General features: G+C 43.2%; 1 protein-coding gene across 2 annotated transcripts in view; it reads left to right on the top strand.

The window, feature by feature from the left end:
• Positions 1-15,172, top strand: part of GALM (galactose mutarotase) — a 103,622-nt gene that overhangs the window by 54,731 nt on the left and 33,719 nt on the right. For both annotated transcript variants that reach the window (XM_073897311.1, XM_025868089.2), the window contains exons 2-3: positions 8,407-8,561; positions 12,624-12,830. In XM_073897311.1, the coding sequence (XP_073753412.1) occupies positions 8,407-8,561; positions 12,624-12,830 (362 nt within the window). The remainder of the gene's footprint in view (positions 1-8,406; positions 8,562-12,623; positions 12,831-15,172) is intronic.

Genomic DNA, 15,172 nt, shown 5'->3' on the forward strand with positions numbered 1-15,172 from the left:
TTCAAAGACAGAGCGTCTGTGGAACTCTTAGGAACTGCGTGCGGGGACATGACACCTGGGAAGTAGCAGTGTCTTCATGGGCGTGGAAGTGCCGATTTTGTGAGGGCATCCATACAGTGGAGTCGTCTCTGAGTCTAGGACTCCTGTGGGAATCTGGGTGAAGAAAGTATTATCCCCACATGTTCTTAAAAGGGAGAAAAAAAACCAGATGCCCTCAGATTATGGGGATCTGGCTTGTGCTGTATTGCCCTCCACGTTAGTAACCTGTCTTGAGAACATTAAATAGCATTTTCTTTTCTTTTTAAAAAAGATTTTATTTATTTATTTGAGGGAGAGAATGAGATAGAGAGAGCATGAGAGGGGGAGGGTCAGAGGGAGAAGCAGACTCCCGATGTGGGACTCGATCCCGGGACTCCAGGATCATGACCTGAGCCGAAGGCAGTCACTTAACCAACTGAGCCACTCAGGCACGCAATAGCATTTTCTTATTAGGATACATCACAGGCTTCCCAAAAAGGTTGAATCAAAGCCTCTAAAATATTCTGGGTGCTGGGTTGAGACAGACATCCTCATTCCTATGCTATAATTTAGATAATTGAATTATTGATTTTAAAAGGAAAGCACACTATTTTCAGAAGAGGAGAAGTTGGAAAAGAGCCCTCAGAATATCAATTAGTGCTTTCTAATATGTGCAGCCATCCTCGTGGTTATTGCAAGTGGCCCTTTGTTCCCTTTTTACAGCCCTTTCAGTTTTTTTGTAGATTTTTTCAGTATTGTTAAAGATAAAAGAAGACTTCATATATGTCATAACAGGAAGCATATTTGTCTGGGTTAGAGTAGTGTGAAATGGTGCTCTACTACTATTTTGATTAATTCTTGTGTATTAAAACCCCTGGTAAGAAACTGGCAAAAATGGGCACCTGGCTAGCTCAGTTGGTGGAGAGTACGGCTCTTGATCTCGGGGTTGTGAGTTTGAGCCCCCCCAGTTGGGTGTAGATATTACTTAAAAAAAAAATCTTAAAAAAGAAAAAAATTGCTAACAGTGATTGTCTTTAAGAAAAGACATCGAGGGGTGCCTGGGTGGCTCAGATGGTTAAGCGTCTGCCTTCGGCTCAGGTCATGGTCCCGGGGTCCTGGGATCGAGTCCCGCGTCGGGCTGCCTGCTTCTCCCTCTGCTTCTCTCTCTCTCTCCCTCTCTCTCTCCCTCTGTCTCTCATGAATAAATGAATACAATCTTAAAAAAAAAAAGAAAAGACACTGAGTAGCTGGGGTGGAGGGTTAAGAAGGAGACTTTATTTTCACTGCATATTCTTTTGGAATATCTGAATATGTAAGTATGATATAAACAAAACAGAGGTAAATCATTTAACGCTACAAGACATGACAGAATATGACAGAGTAGGGGGTTATCTTGACATTACTATGTCCCCAAAACGTTTTGAGCCACAGGGAGGAGCTAAGCATGGATAATTCCATGAGACATGGTCCTTTCCTAACTGCCAGGTTAGATGTGAACGCTCTCCAGTTTCCCAGATAGCTTATATAATCTGCCTGGATCATGGCCATGACCAGAGGTCAGAATGGTTCAATTTCTCCCTGGGAAAATTGGATCTTTCTTCTGTAGAATTCTAAAGAGGTAAATCCTAGGATCTTTTAGTTACAGCCTGGAAAAATCAGTAATGCCTCCTATGAATTTTTCTGCCATTTTTTTGTACTTAAAGTACTTAAAAATGCTTTTCATCTTCCTGTCCCACCTACAGTCATTATGACTTCTTTCAAAACCTGTGATGAGACTATTTGCCTGTAAGCCACAGGTATAAACAACCTACCCACACAGTCACCGCCTGCCTGCCCCTTTATCTTCCCCCCAGTCACCACCAAATACCCAGCTATTACTGCCATGAGAGCCATTATGGAAAGAAATAGAAAAAACAGACTTTGTGTTTTTCGAAAACCGCTGTTCATAGCAGGGTGGAGGAAAAGGGAGGGGCTCCGTATTGCAGATGCCGGAGAGTGCCCTTAGAGGAAACTGAGGATTCCTGGTTTAGATCTCTGCTTTGTCCCTTAAAGCTGTGGGACCTAAGCAAGTTATTTAACCTCCCCAGACTTATTTCCTCACCTAAATTAATGGATAATGATGATTAAATGTGCTACCAGCTGTGATAGTGTCTGGGTAGTGAACAATCAATAGCTTTTATCTCTTTTCCTTCCCTTGCCTCCAAATACCTTCCCTCACACTCCTGGAAACTTTTACTTCACTTAGTTAATACTGAAAAAAGGGCATGAAGATCCATGTGGATAACCAGCAGCCATTGAAAATATATAAAATACTGGGGACAATTAAAATGCTTGTCAATGAAAGTAATGGCTGTTTTCCTCCAAAAGCCAAAGGAAAGTCATTCAGGTTGTAGAACCTTCGCCTGGGATTAGTAGGCACTTTTATTTCAGACTTTAGGGGACTCTGGCTGAAATTTGGGCTGTATGAGGTGGACAGCACAGCTGGAGTCCTTGGGATGGTAGAGGAGTGGAAAGATCCATTAATATATTCGGGCCAGTCCTTTGCCCAGGTAAAGGGACAGACTTTTCCTCTACCCTTTATCCCACGTCAGCAATGGGCTTGATTAAATCATTCGTGGCTTGACCTACAAACTTTGCCCTTTTTGCATGGAAAACAGTATTTTCTGCATTTCAAAAATGTCTTTATTTTATCCTTTAAAAGTTTTTGAAAAATATTTATTTATTTGACAGAGAGAGAGAGAGATAGCGAGAGAGGGAACACAAGCAGGGGGAGTGGGGGAGGGAGATGCAGGGCTCCATCCCAGGACCCTGGGATCATGACCTGAGCTGAAGGCAGATGCTAAACAACTGAGCCACCCAGGTGCCCCATATTTTCTGCATTTCAAAAGAAGCTTTTTAGGCTTGTCCTATTCAGAATTTGAGGACTGTCACTTTCTGTAATTCTGATTTGATATAAAACTTAGTAACATATCAAGATAGTATAAAATCCATTTGTTCTGAAGAGTTTTTCGGAGACAGTTGGGAGCAGTAGTTTCTGCTGTCTTTATGGTTCAGTCATTGAAAACTTCCTCTAAACCAAGCACTGACAAGTGCTTCTTATCTCCATGGGCTATTTACTGTGGCCAGATAGTGGTCCCTTCTGAGGGAATTCTTGCAAGCCCATGAACCAGCAGCATTGCTGTTGGATTTGTCGTTGTCTCCACGGAGAGTTGGGGCTCCGTGTACATTTGTTGAATGGATCAAAGTAGTAATCAAAGATAGATACAGCCAAATAATTTTGAACAAAAATTCTGCTTTTCTTCACGTTTTTGAGCTCCTGAAAAGCAGATGAATGGCCCACATTATACATCATCAGGGAAATGCAGATTAAAATAATAGTGAGGGTTACCAGAATGGCCAAAATCCAGAACACTGACAACCCCAAATGCTGGTGAGGATGTGGGGCAACAGGAAATCTCATTCATTGCTGGTGGGAATGCAAAATGGTACCGCCGCTTTGGGAGACAGTTTGATTGTTTCTTACAAAACCCAACATACTCTAACCATATGATCAAGCAGTCATGCTTCTTGGTAGTTACTCAAAGTAGTTAAAACCTTATGTCCACACACACACAAACTTATGTCCACAAAAAAACCTGCACAAAGGTGTTTATAAGCAGCTTTATTCATAATTGCCAAAACAAGCAACCAAGATGTCCTTTAGTAGGTGGACAAATAAACTGGTACATCCAGACAATGGAATATTATTCAATGCTAAAAAGAAATGAACTGTCAAGCCACAAAGAGCCACTAAAGCCCATCTGAAAGGGCTATATACTATCCAATTCCAACTATGACATTCTGAAAAAGGCAAATTTATAGAGACAGTAAAAAGATCTGTGGTTGCCAAGGGCTAGGGGGATGGGAGAGATGAGTAGGCAGAGCACAGAAGATTTTTAGGGCAGCGAAAATACTCTGTATTATAATGATGGATACATATCATTATTCATTTGTCCAAACCCATAGAATGTACAACACCAAGAGAGAGCCCTACTGTTGAACTAGGGACTTTGGGTGATAATGATTATGTCAGTGTGGGTTCATCAATTATTAGAAATGTGTCTCTCTGATGGGGGGGTGTTGGTAATGGGAGAGGCTATGCATGTGTGGGGACAGGGGATGTATGGGGAATCTGCACTTTTGCTCAATTTTGCTGTATACCTAAAACTGCTCTAAAAAATAAAGTCTAGGATTCCTGGGTGGCTCAGTCAGTTAAGTGTCTGCCTTCGGCTCAGATCATGATCCCAGGGTCCTGGGATCGAGTCCTGAATGGGGCTCCTTGCTCAGCAGAGAGCCTGCCTCTCTCCCTGCCTCTCCCCCTGCTTGTGCTCTGTCTCACAAATAAATAAATAAAATCTTTTAAAAATAAAGTTACTGAAAAAACAAAAGCAGATGAAGCAAAACCAAGAGAAGTTTTCCTGGCCCATTGGAACTCCTTTTGGTTACCCAGTGTAAGGAGTTTTAAAGCTGCAGCTTCAGAAAGAGAGGAGGGTGGGGAGGGAGGTGGGAGCTGGTGGAGAGGTCAGTCTGGCCTACGCGAAGGGATGGTAGTAAGATCGATTCATCAGAAAGCCTTGTTTTCAAACAATGTGATGCTTCAGAGTAAGTCCTTAGGAGCCAGACTGTTCAAATCCAGGTTCTTCTGATAACTAGCTGTGTTTGGGGGCAAGTTACTTAGCCTTTCTGTCCTCAGTTTCCACATCTATAGAAGGAGGGTAATAATACCGTCTAGCTCGTAGACCTATCCTGAAGATGAAATGAGTTAAACGTAGAGCATTTAGAAAGTAGCCGAGCCTTAGGAAGAACTCGGTGTTAGCTATTATGATAGTCCATGAGCAGGACTCTGAGGACCTGCAGGTTAGCAGGGGAGTGAATCAGGAGAGACCTGGAAGAGAATGGTTAATGTTTCACTTGTGCCCAACTGGCTGAGTAATGGGAACCTATGGTCTGTAACTGGCCCTAATGGTTCAAGGTCTGTATCCTGAGAACCCCTCCAGCCATGGTAAAAATTCATATGCTTGAATTGCATACTCTTCTTTTTTTTAAATTTAAATTCAATTAATGAACATATAATGTATTAATTGGTTTCAGAGGTAGAGGTCAGTGATTCATCGGTCTTATATAATACCCAGTGCTCATTACATTACATGCTCTCCTTAATGTTTATCACCCAGTTACCCCATCCCTCAAACTTCCCTCCCCTCCAGCAACCCTCAGTTTGTTTCCTATGATTAAGAGTCTCTTATGGTTTGTCTCCCTCTCTGATTTTTGTCTTGTTTTATTTTTTCCTCTTTTCCCTATGATCTTCTGTTTTGTTTCTTAAAGTCCACATATCAGGGAGATCATATGATAATTGTCTTTCTCTGATTGACTTATTTCGCTTAGCATAATACCCTCTAGTTCCATCCACATTGTTGCAAATGGCAAGATTTCACTTTTTTTGATGGCTGGGTAGTATTCCTTTATATATATATACACCACATCTTCTTTATCCATCTGTCGATGGACATCTGTCCTGTTTCCATGTTTTGGCTATTGTGGACATTGCTGCTATAAACATGGGGGTGCAGGTGCCCCTTTGGATCACTACATTTGTATCTTTGGGGTAAATACCCAGTAGTGCAATTGCTGGGTTGTATGGTAGCTCTATTTTCAACTTTTTGAGGAACCTCCATACTGTTTTCCAGAGTGGCTGCACCAGCTTGTATTCCCACCAACAGTGTAGGACGGTTCCTCTTTCTCCGCATCCCCGCCAACATCTGTCATTTCCTGACTTGTTAATTTTAGCCATTCTGATGGGTGTGAGGTGGTTTTTCCCTGAGAATTATATACTCTTCTCATCCACATAGACGGGATGGATACAGAGTACCACAGGAAAGGGGGATGGAATTCCAAGGGCATCTGAGTGAAAAACAGAGTAGACAGTGATGCTAGTGATAATGCAAAAAACAAACTACCTCCAAACCTTAGTCTCTACCATTGTAATCGTATGGTAGAGGAATTTAAAGAGAAGGAAAGATCTATTTAAACATTCCTGTGCACAGACTTGTAAGTAAAAGGGCACAAGCACATTGCTTTTTATAGCCACTAAAAAGCCCCACAACAATTTGCTCATCAGTATGCCATGTAGCATGGTAGGGCGCCTGGGTGACTCAGTCAAGTTAGTGTCTGCCTTCAGCTCAGGTCATGATCCCGGGGTCCTGGGATCGAGCCCTGTGTTGGGCTCCTTGCTCAGCGGGAAGCCTGCTTCTCCCTCCCTCTGCCTGCTGCGTCCCCTGCTTGTGCTCTCTCTCTCTCTTGCTATCTCTCTCTGTCAAATAGATAAACAAAATCTTTAAAAAAAAAAAGGAATATGGTAGATGGATATGTAGTCACATGGACAGATCTTAAGGCATTTGATAAATGAGAACTTGCAAAACGATGTGCATAGTACGATCCTCTTTATATAAATATTGCATTTGTGTAATTGTACGTGCTTCTCTATAGTTAATTAAAAAACAAAAAAACTGGAAGTGTATACACCAAACTGTTAGCATTGGTTGTCACTGGGAAGAAGAAGAGTTGAGGCATAAAAGAGGGACTTTCACGTTTTACTCTTTTTTGTTTTTAAAGATTTATTTATTTGTTTGAGAGAGAGAGCGGGTGAGGGGCAGGTAAAGGGCAAAGGGAGAGAGAGAATCTCAAGCAGACTTCTCACTGGGCATGGAGCTTGACGTGGGGCTCTATCTCACAACCCCAAGATCATGATCATGACCTGAGCCAAAATCAAGAGTCAGACACTTAACCAACTGAGTCACCCAGGAGCCCCTTTCATGTTTTATTCTTTATTAAGGTTGCCAGATTTAGCAAATGAAAATACATGAAAATACACCTGATTAAATTTGAATTTCAGATAAATAACAAATGGGGTTTTTTTGGTTGTTTTTTTAAACTTTTTATTTTTTTCTTGTTTTTTAAGATTTTATTTATTTATTTGACAGAGTGATAGAGAGAGCACAAGTAGGCAGAGAGGCAGGCAGAGGGAGAGGGAGAAGCAGGCTCCCCACCGAGTGGGGAGCCCGACGCGGGGCTCAATCCCAGGACCCTGGGATCGTGACCTGAGCTGAAGGCAGACGCTTAACCGACTGAGTCACCCAGGCCCCCATGCTTTTTTAAACTTCTTAAAAAAGTTTTTCTTCATTTATTTAAGTAATCTCTACAGCCAGCTTGGGGCTCGAACTCATGACCCCAAGGTCAAGAGTCACATGCTCTTCTGACTGAGCCAGCCAGGCACCCCAACAAATGGTTTTTCAAGTGTTAAGTATGTCTCATGCATAATAATAATATGGTTGTACTTATTCTAAAAAATTATTTATTGTTTATCTGAAATTCAGATTCAGCTGGGTGTCCTGTATTTCCTCTGACAAGCCTACTCTATACATTTGTTTAATGCTCTTTAAAGGGTAGTTTCATGAAATAATTGTATTATTCTAAAAAAAATAAAAAGAAGAAGAATTCTCAAGACAACACAAATATATGTTTAGGAAATGTTTAGTTAAGGAAATTGGCCTAGAAAAGAGCAGATTACAAAGCAGCATGTAAATTAAGACTCCACTTCTTTATAAAAAGAAGAAGAAAAGCACATGTCTGCATGTACTAAAAGGCAGGAGGCTATACATAAGAATATTAACAATAGTTCCCTCTGGTGATGAGATTAGGATGATTTAAATTTCTTGGGGCACCTGGGTGGCTCAGTCGGTTGCACATCCGACTCTTGGTTTTGGCCTGGTCATGATCTCATGGGTCGTGAGATCCAGCCCCAAGTGGGGCTTTGTGCTCAGTGCAGAGTCTGCTTAAGACTCTCTCTCCCTCTCCTTCCCCTCCCCCGCTCAAATAAATAAATATAAAAAATAAATTTCTTCTTTGTGCTTTATGAAGTTCTTTCACAATGTTTATAAAGAACACGCATTACTTTTGGAAAGGGAAAGCGTCGTGTGTAAAGAACACCATTTTCCTGTGCTCCCCTGAGGAGTTGAATATGCCCAAGTTGGGGGCGCCTGGGTGGCTCAGTCGTTAAGCGGCTGCCTTCGGCTCAGGTCATGATCCCAGGGTCCTGGGATCGAGCCCCGCATCGGGCTCCCTGCTCGGCGGGGAGCCTGCCTCTCCCTCTCCCACTCCCCCTGCTTCTGTTCCCTCTCTCGCTGTGTCTCTCTCTGTCAAATAAATAAATAAAATCTTAAAAAAAAAAAAAAAGAATATGCCCAAGTTGTTCCTACTTTCAGCTGCTCTCAGAAGAAAGGGGTGGGCAGCACTGTGAGCCTCACCCTCGGTTTGAGGTTTTAAAAAACCATTCCATCTCATGTCCTGCAGGCTACCTCCAAAAGCAGCCCTACTTTGGAGCCGTGGTTGGCAGGGTGGCCAACCGAATTGCCAAAGGAACATTCACGTTGGACGGGAAGGAGTATAAACTGGCCATTAACAATGGGCCCAACAGTCTGCATGGAGGAGTCAGAGGGTTTGATAAGGTGAGTCAGGGGCACTGGACAGAGTCCTCACCTGGCGTACTTCACAGAGAACCTTCAAACATACCATCTTTTCTCCAGGCTCAATCCTAGGCCCTACAGCAAATGCGTGGGGGAGGTGATAGAGGAAAGAGGCTGATCCAGGGACTCGGGGGGAGCAGATGCGCTGGCCCTGTTCCAGGACCCATCCTTCTGTAGCTCTTCGGACTGTAACAGGCAGGGGAGCCCGGAGTGAAAAGGAAAGACAGGGAATGACTTTCTCCTCGTCGGGACCAGGAAGTCCAGTGGACCTTGGGCGCAACGGAAAAGTGGCTTAAAACTAGTACCTGCCACTTACTGTACAAGGCATTTGCACATCTTCTCTCTCATGCTTACGAGAGCCCTGCGTTATTGCCAAATGAGAAATCTGAGGGTCTGAAAGGCCATATAACGCCTAGGTTGGGTGGCCTGGCCCACAGCCCTCATTTCTACACATAACCGCTGGTGTAGGTGCTCCCGGTCCAACACACACCCCTGAAACTGCCGCTGAGGCCCCACCCCCACCCCACAGTGTGGTGCCACATCCAGGCGTAGCCTTCCACTGAGGTGCCTCATGCCTCAAAATTACCTCAGATCCTCCCCCAGTTACCTCTTTCCACATTAAAACTCCCATTCCCCAAGTGAATCCCTGGAAAAACAAGGTTCGGACTGCCAGCTGATCAGACAGCTTCTCCCTGAAGTAGAGATGCCTGGTGTGCTTCCTAGCTGTGTGGGAGTCAGAGGGTTAACCCCCCGCGACTCTCTTACTAGTCTAATTTCAGGGAGATAATTTTGGTAGCTAACTCTCCTTTAAATTATAGCCCCTCCCCCATTTGTTTCCTAAAGAAGAGCCAGAAAATACTGGAACATGTATGGCAGTTAAAGATCACTGTTTCCTCCTTTCTGCCTCTTACTGCCTCCTGTCCTGTTGAAGGAAGTTGGTCACTCTCTTTCCCGTCTCACCGACTTCCCGTCTGTAGCCTAGAACCGCACTGCCCCGTCTCTTCCCTGTTCCTCCGTGAATGGACTCCTCACACCAGGAAGGCATGAAGGCAAGGGGTAGCCTCGGTCCTAGCAGTACTAGGGCCGAGGGTCTCCGTAATATGGCAGACCCATGGGCAAAGCCCAGCCAGGGGAAGTTAGGCCCAGCTCTGTTCTGACAGGGATTTTCAGAAGAGCCTCAGAACAGCACCTGTTCTGGCTTGGTGCTCTTCCCTCTGTTCCACTGTGGGGTTTTCTGTGGTGTTGCTTCACGTGTGTGCCCTGTAAAAACAGCCCAGTAGTGAGTCAACACATCCTTCAGTGCACTGTGCCTCCTGAGTTCCTTCTGTGAACAGGGCAGCATAATATGGCAGGGATTCCTGAGACTCCCCTATAGCGAGGGAGCCAGACCCTTCGATAAATAGCTGTTCTAGGCAACCAGCCCCCTCATACAGATGCCAGTGGTGTGCTATAGAAACCAGGTGTGGACAGATTCATAGCAACTCAGGAGGGAGGATTGGAACCACCCTTGAAGAAAGAATAGCATTTCGTTTAGTAGGTAGGTCCTGGAAAAAATGGCTGTGCAGAAGCCCAGAAACGGTGGGGGAAAGACTTGGAATGTGATTCCTGGAGATATTGAAAGCTTTTGAACTGTAAGCTTTCGCACAGTGACATGAGCAGTATTGGATGAACTTTGTTTCCAGTTGTATTTCATCTCAACAATTACTGAACAAATAGCTGGTTTGTAGATACGTCTTTTTCTATTTATATCAACACATTTTTTTTAAAAGATGAAATTTGAATAACTTAACAGGATTAGAAATGGCATATAAGTAGGCCTAGAGATGCAAACGTGGAAATTTTTCAGGAAATTCGGAAAGTGCAGGGTCAGGGATATTCTCCCATGAATAGAAATTGTGTGTTCCACAAAACTATACTTATCTGATAATATTGGTTTACACAAAAAACTTTCCACTGTGTTCTTTCTCTGAAGGACAAGACCTAGGTAGCAATTGAAGAACACTTTATTTCAAATATTTTATTCCTAAAATTTTCCATTTGGGGGATTCTTTTTTCTTTTTTTAATCATGCATATAACCGGCTTTTGTATTTTAAGTGTCTTGAAAGTTCAACATTTCTAGGAGATAACTAGGGTGTAAAATTAATTTTTTACTAAGGTCAGTAAATTTGTTTCAGATACCAGCTGCTTTCCCATAGGTAAATGCAGAGACCTCTGCTCCTGCTGGGCTCCCCTTCCTGGTAAAGGTGGGATCTCTCAACATCAGTGACAGAGATCCAGGCCATGCTAGGAGCAGGTGGGCAGAGCCCGGGCTCAAAGGCCATTCCTGTGACCCCACAGAAATTATTATCTTTCAAGTCTATTTGGAATGACAGTGTTTGGCCTCAACTCTTCTGTTGACAGAAGGAGATTCAAACAAAACATTCACTGAAATGAAGATGTGGATGGTGTCGCCTGCCAGGCCTGAGTTTGAATCCTAGCTCTGTCACTAATGACATGTATGACTTTAAACAAGATTTTTTTACCCCTTTAAACAATGGGCATGGCCCCGCAGCGGGCTCCATGCTCGGCCTGGAGTCTGCTTAAGACTCTCTCTTCCTCTGCTCCTCCCCCTGCTTGTGCATGTGTGCATGTGTGCATTCTCTCTCTCTCTCTCTCCCTCTCTCTCTCTATATATATATAATAAATAAATAAATCTTTAAAAAAAAGTTTTAAACAATGAGCATGAAGTATGAAAAGGTTCTACTCAATCCCCCTGGAACATGGGAGGTGGAAGTAGGCAAGGAAACACCACAGAACTCAATTTGCTCATCTGTAAAATGGGGTCATAGTATTAGTTGGAGCAATTTGAAATTGCCAGTGTTCAATTGTTTTGACCTACAAAGATGGTCATTTCATTTGGTTCAACCAAATCTTTACCTTATGAAATGATTTATGTAAAGCACCAGGTCAGTGGCTGATGAGCACCGAACAAATGGACATCTCCTGTCAGCAAAGACCTCTTGATAGTGACCCCCAGGACTCCCCAGAGGGACTGGGCTCTCTGGACAGTATGTCCTCTGATCGCATAGAATAAGGAAAACAGCTCAGGATCAGACCACTGTCTTCTCAGCTGGAAGAAGCTAGGAAAAACTGTGTTTTTTCTGAGCTCAGCTCTCTCATTGTTAAATGAAGATAGTGGTGCCTACATTGAATCAGCTCTGAGACAGATAAGAGAATTTCTGTGAAGTTCCTAGCAAAGTGTCTTGGCTCATCATGGGCACTCAGGAAATCCTGGTTGTCTCTCCCCTGTAAGGGTAATCTTAAGGACTCTAGGGCAAAGGTGAGAGGAACCACTGTGTGTGAATCAAAAATTCCTATTGCCAAAAGCAAAAAATTCTAGAAGACTTTTCTTCATATTTTTCTTGCCACCCTTAGAACCATATTTTCTAGAATAAGAAGAAAACTTCAAGATCATTTTTTAACCCCTTTATGCCAGGGACTGATGCCCGACATCATACACTGAGCTAGGAACAAACCTGGCCCCTAAATCAGGACTCCTGACATGTGGGCAGAACTCTTCCTAATAGAACAAGTGCCGTCTTACTTGTTTGGAACTCTGCCCAGGGAATATAGAATCTTGGAGCATTTTTTATAAATATTCATAAGTAGTACTTCCCTGGGAAAGAGGGGCTGATTTATTACGGTCGTTTTTTAAATACCATTAGCAGATTTTGCTATATGACGTTTATCAGAATGGGGCACCAAGATAAAAAAAAAAAACTTTTAAAGAAGGGGAAGAAGAAAATATTGTAGACACATACATATACGTTTAAAGAGAAAGAGTATGGGGAATATGAGTAGGTAAAGAGAAAGAAAAAATTTTCTCTCAAGATCTTTTTTGTATAAAACAAAATTTTACAACAATTAAAATCCAAGCTATTATTCAAACATCTTGAAGATCATATAACCATTTCTCTTCCTAGAATTAGCTAGCTTTAAATATTGAAACGTGGCATTTAGCTCGAGATTGCAATGACTTAACAGCTTTGAAAACACTTTTCTAGGTCCTCTGGACCCCTCGGATGCTGTCAAATGGTGTCCAGTTCTCAAGAGTCAGTCCAGATGGTGAGGAAGGTTACCCTGGAGAGCTGAAAGTCTGGGTGACATACATGCTGGATGGTGGGGAGCTTATGATCAACTATCGAGCCCAGGCCAGTCGGACCACACCGGTCAATCTGACCAACCATTCTTACTTCAACCTGGCAGGCCAGGTAAGTGGACTTTCCTCAGCTCTCCTTCTGTAGCATAAACGGTAACTTGCCCCTTCTCTCCTGCCATGTGCCTTGTGAAATGACCTGGGGAGTGGCTGGAGAGACCAACCCAGGACGGAATTACTCTTGCAATGGGGTCAACCCTGGCGTTGAAGAGAAATGGCTAGCAAAGCTGCGGACTCATAGTAGGTGCTCAATAAATGGAAGTTATAGAGAAAGATAGAATGAGTACATTGTATTACCCAGAGAATTATCTCTTTCCCACATGTTCAGACAAGGAACCAGCTATTTCAAGAACTCCCTTTCATCTCACTGTAACATGAGCTTACATTTGCTTCCTCATTCCACTCCTACCCCTAAAAGTTTCCAGTTAAGGCACTTTCCATCCTTGGAATTTTAAAAATGGGCTTGGCTCAGCCCCTTTAGACATGCTGCCAACATTTGTATGCCTCCAGCATGTAGCCCACCGTCAAGAGTGCTATAGAGACACTCCTCACCCCTCAGGTAATCCCCTCTACACTACCTTATTCCCTCCTGATGGTAATATTTGAGCTTGTTGAGGAGGCTGTTACATGAGGCAGAGAGTAGAAAGTTTAGCTAAACTCTGTAGACTCTATCTATTACTTCCTCTTCATCTAAAAAGCTCATCATTGTCTACTATACTTGAATCGCTTTGGCATGATTTCCTACCACAAGATGATGTTCACAGCCAACTAGTAATATCTTGCATTTTTACACTCTTTTAGGAGTCTGCTGACGATGTGCTGCTTTTTTTTCTAGGATCTTTCCAAATAGCACAAATTAATTGGTTCTTATGTAATTTCCGAAGTTCTCCCCTTAAAAATAAAGAAGAGAATTCTAAACTTGCCTATTGCTTATCCTCAGAAACTTCCACTGTCCTCCTTAAGATCTTAAAAGACTGGGGCACCTGGGTGGCTCAGGCGGTTAAGCGTCTGCCTTCAGCTCCAGTCTTGACCCCGGGGGTCCTGGGAGCCTGCTTCTCCCTCCCCCTCTCCCTCTGTCTGCCGCTCCCCCTGCTGTGCTCTCTCTCTCACTGTGTGTGTCAAATAAATAAATAAAATCTTTAAAAAAAAAAATCTTAAAGACAAACCAAAAACCAAAACCAAAACAAACATGCCCAGCCATAGGAGGCTCTGCAATACTGTTCATAAAGACCCTACCTTTTCTAATAAGTTCAGAAAGAAACTATTGGTGGTTTTTTATAGGTAGTAGATCATGGTGATTTTTTACTATTTTCCACATTTTTGTATACTTAGGACATCCGATTTTATAATCTAAAGAAATAGATTCAGATATGGAAATGATACATTAAATATGTAACTATCTTCTGATGTATTCCAATCAAGGAGACAAAGTAGGAATGCAGGTTCACTAAGGCTCTGTCCATTTACCAGGCAGGAGGACCCTTGCAGATCACAGACCCACCCACAGGGGTAGTCAACGTTAACTCCCTTCTGTCTACTGTCTTAGTGAGTGCAACTGGAATCCACAGCCCCTAGCTTCAGGGTTGAGGATGGGAGAGGGCCATTAGCCCTTTGGGGCCCTTTGATGAGAGTGGGTGGCCACTCACCAGGCCTGGGGTCCAGGGGCCTCTGCATCTTCAGAACATCTCTTACCCTACCCAGCGAAGCATTATTATGTGTCTTAAACCCTCCCCAGGGAAATAACTCAAAACTTGATCATTTAAGGTGGTCAGCTCATCTTATGTATTTTTGCTTGTTGCTTGTTTATTTCTTTTTTAAATTTAATAAGGAATATGTTTGTTCTACCTGGGGCCAAATTTTGACTCATCACTTCTAAGATTGAGTGTTGATGGCCTGGGGGGAGGAGAGAACTGTGTTTTTCAAAGAATGGAAAAGGTATACGGGTTGCAGGTTGTTTGAGCTTTGTTGTTCTTGTTCCTTACTTACCTAACCCCGAACGGGGCAGTGGAGCAGCCTGGGGGGAATTTGAGATGAAAGGCAATAGTGGGGTTCCAGCCTGACTGGAGAGGTACGTCAGCAAAGACCCAGGTTCTTCCATCTTCCCATTCTGCCTCTTCAGTGTTTTGGCTCTTGTCTTTGGGCTCCTTGTCTCCTGGCCACAAGATGGTTGTGACCTGCAGCTCCAGGAATCATGTCTTCGTGTAGTCACACCCAGAGGCAAAAAAGAGCCTATTCCTTTTTTTCATATCTCTAATGTTCCATTTTTAAGAATAAACAAAACTTTTCCCAGAGGCTCTCCAGCAGCCTTTGCCTCCCAGTTCATGGGCCAGAAGTGTGTCCCATGCCCTGCCTAACCGAGTACCAGCAAGGGAATTGGACCACTCGGTGGGATTAGGG

This window comes from Callorhinus ursinus, unplaced genomic scaffold (assembly GCF_003265705.2).
Source record: "Callorhinus ursinus isolate GAN/ISIS: 27379988/994484 unplaced genomic scaffold, GSC_fseal_2.0 scaffold10, whole genome shotgun sequence".
NCBI lineage: Eukaryota > Metazoa > Chordata > Mammalia > Carnivora > Otariidae > Callorhinus > Callorhinus ursinus.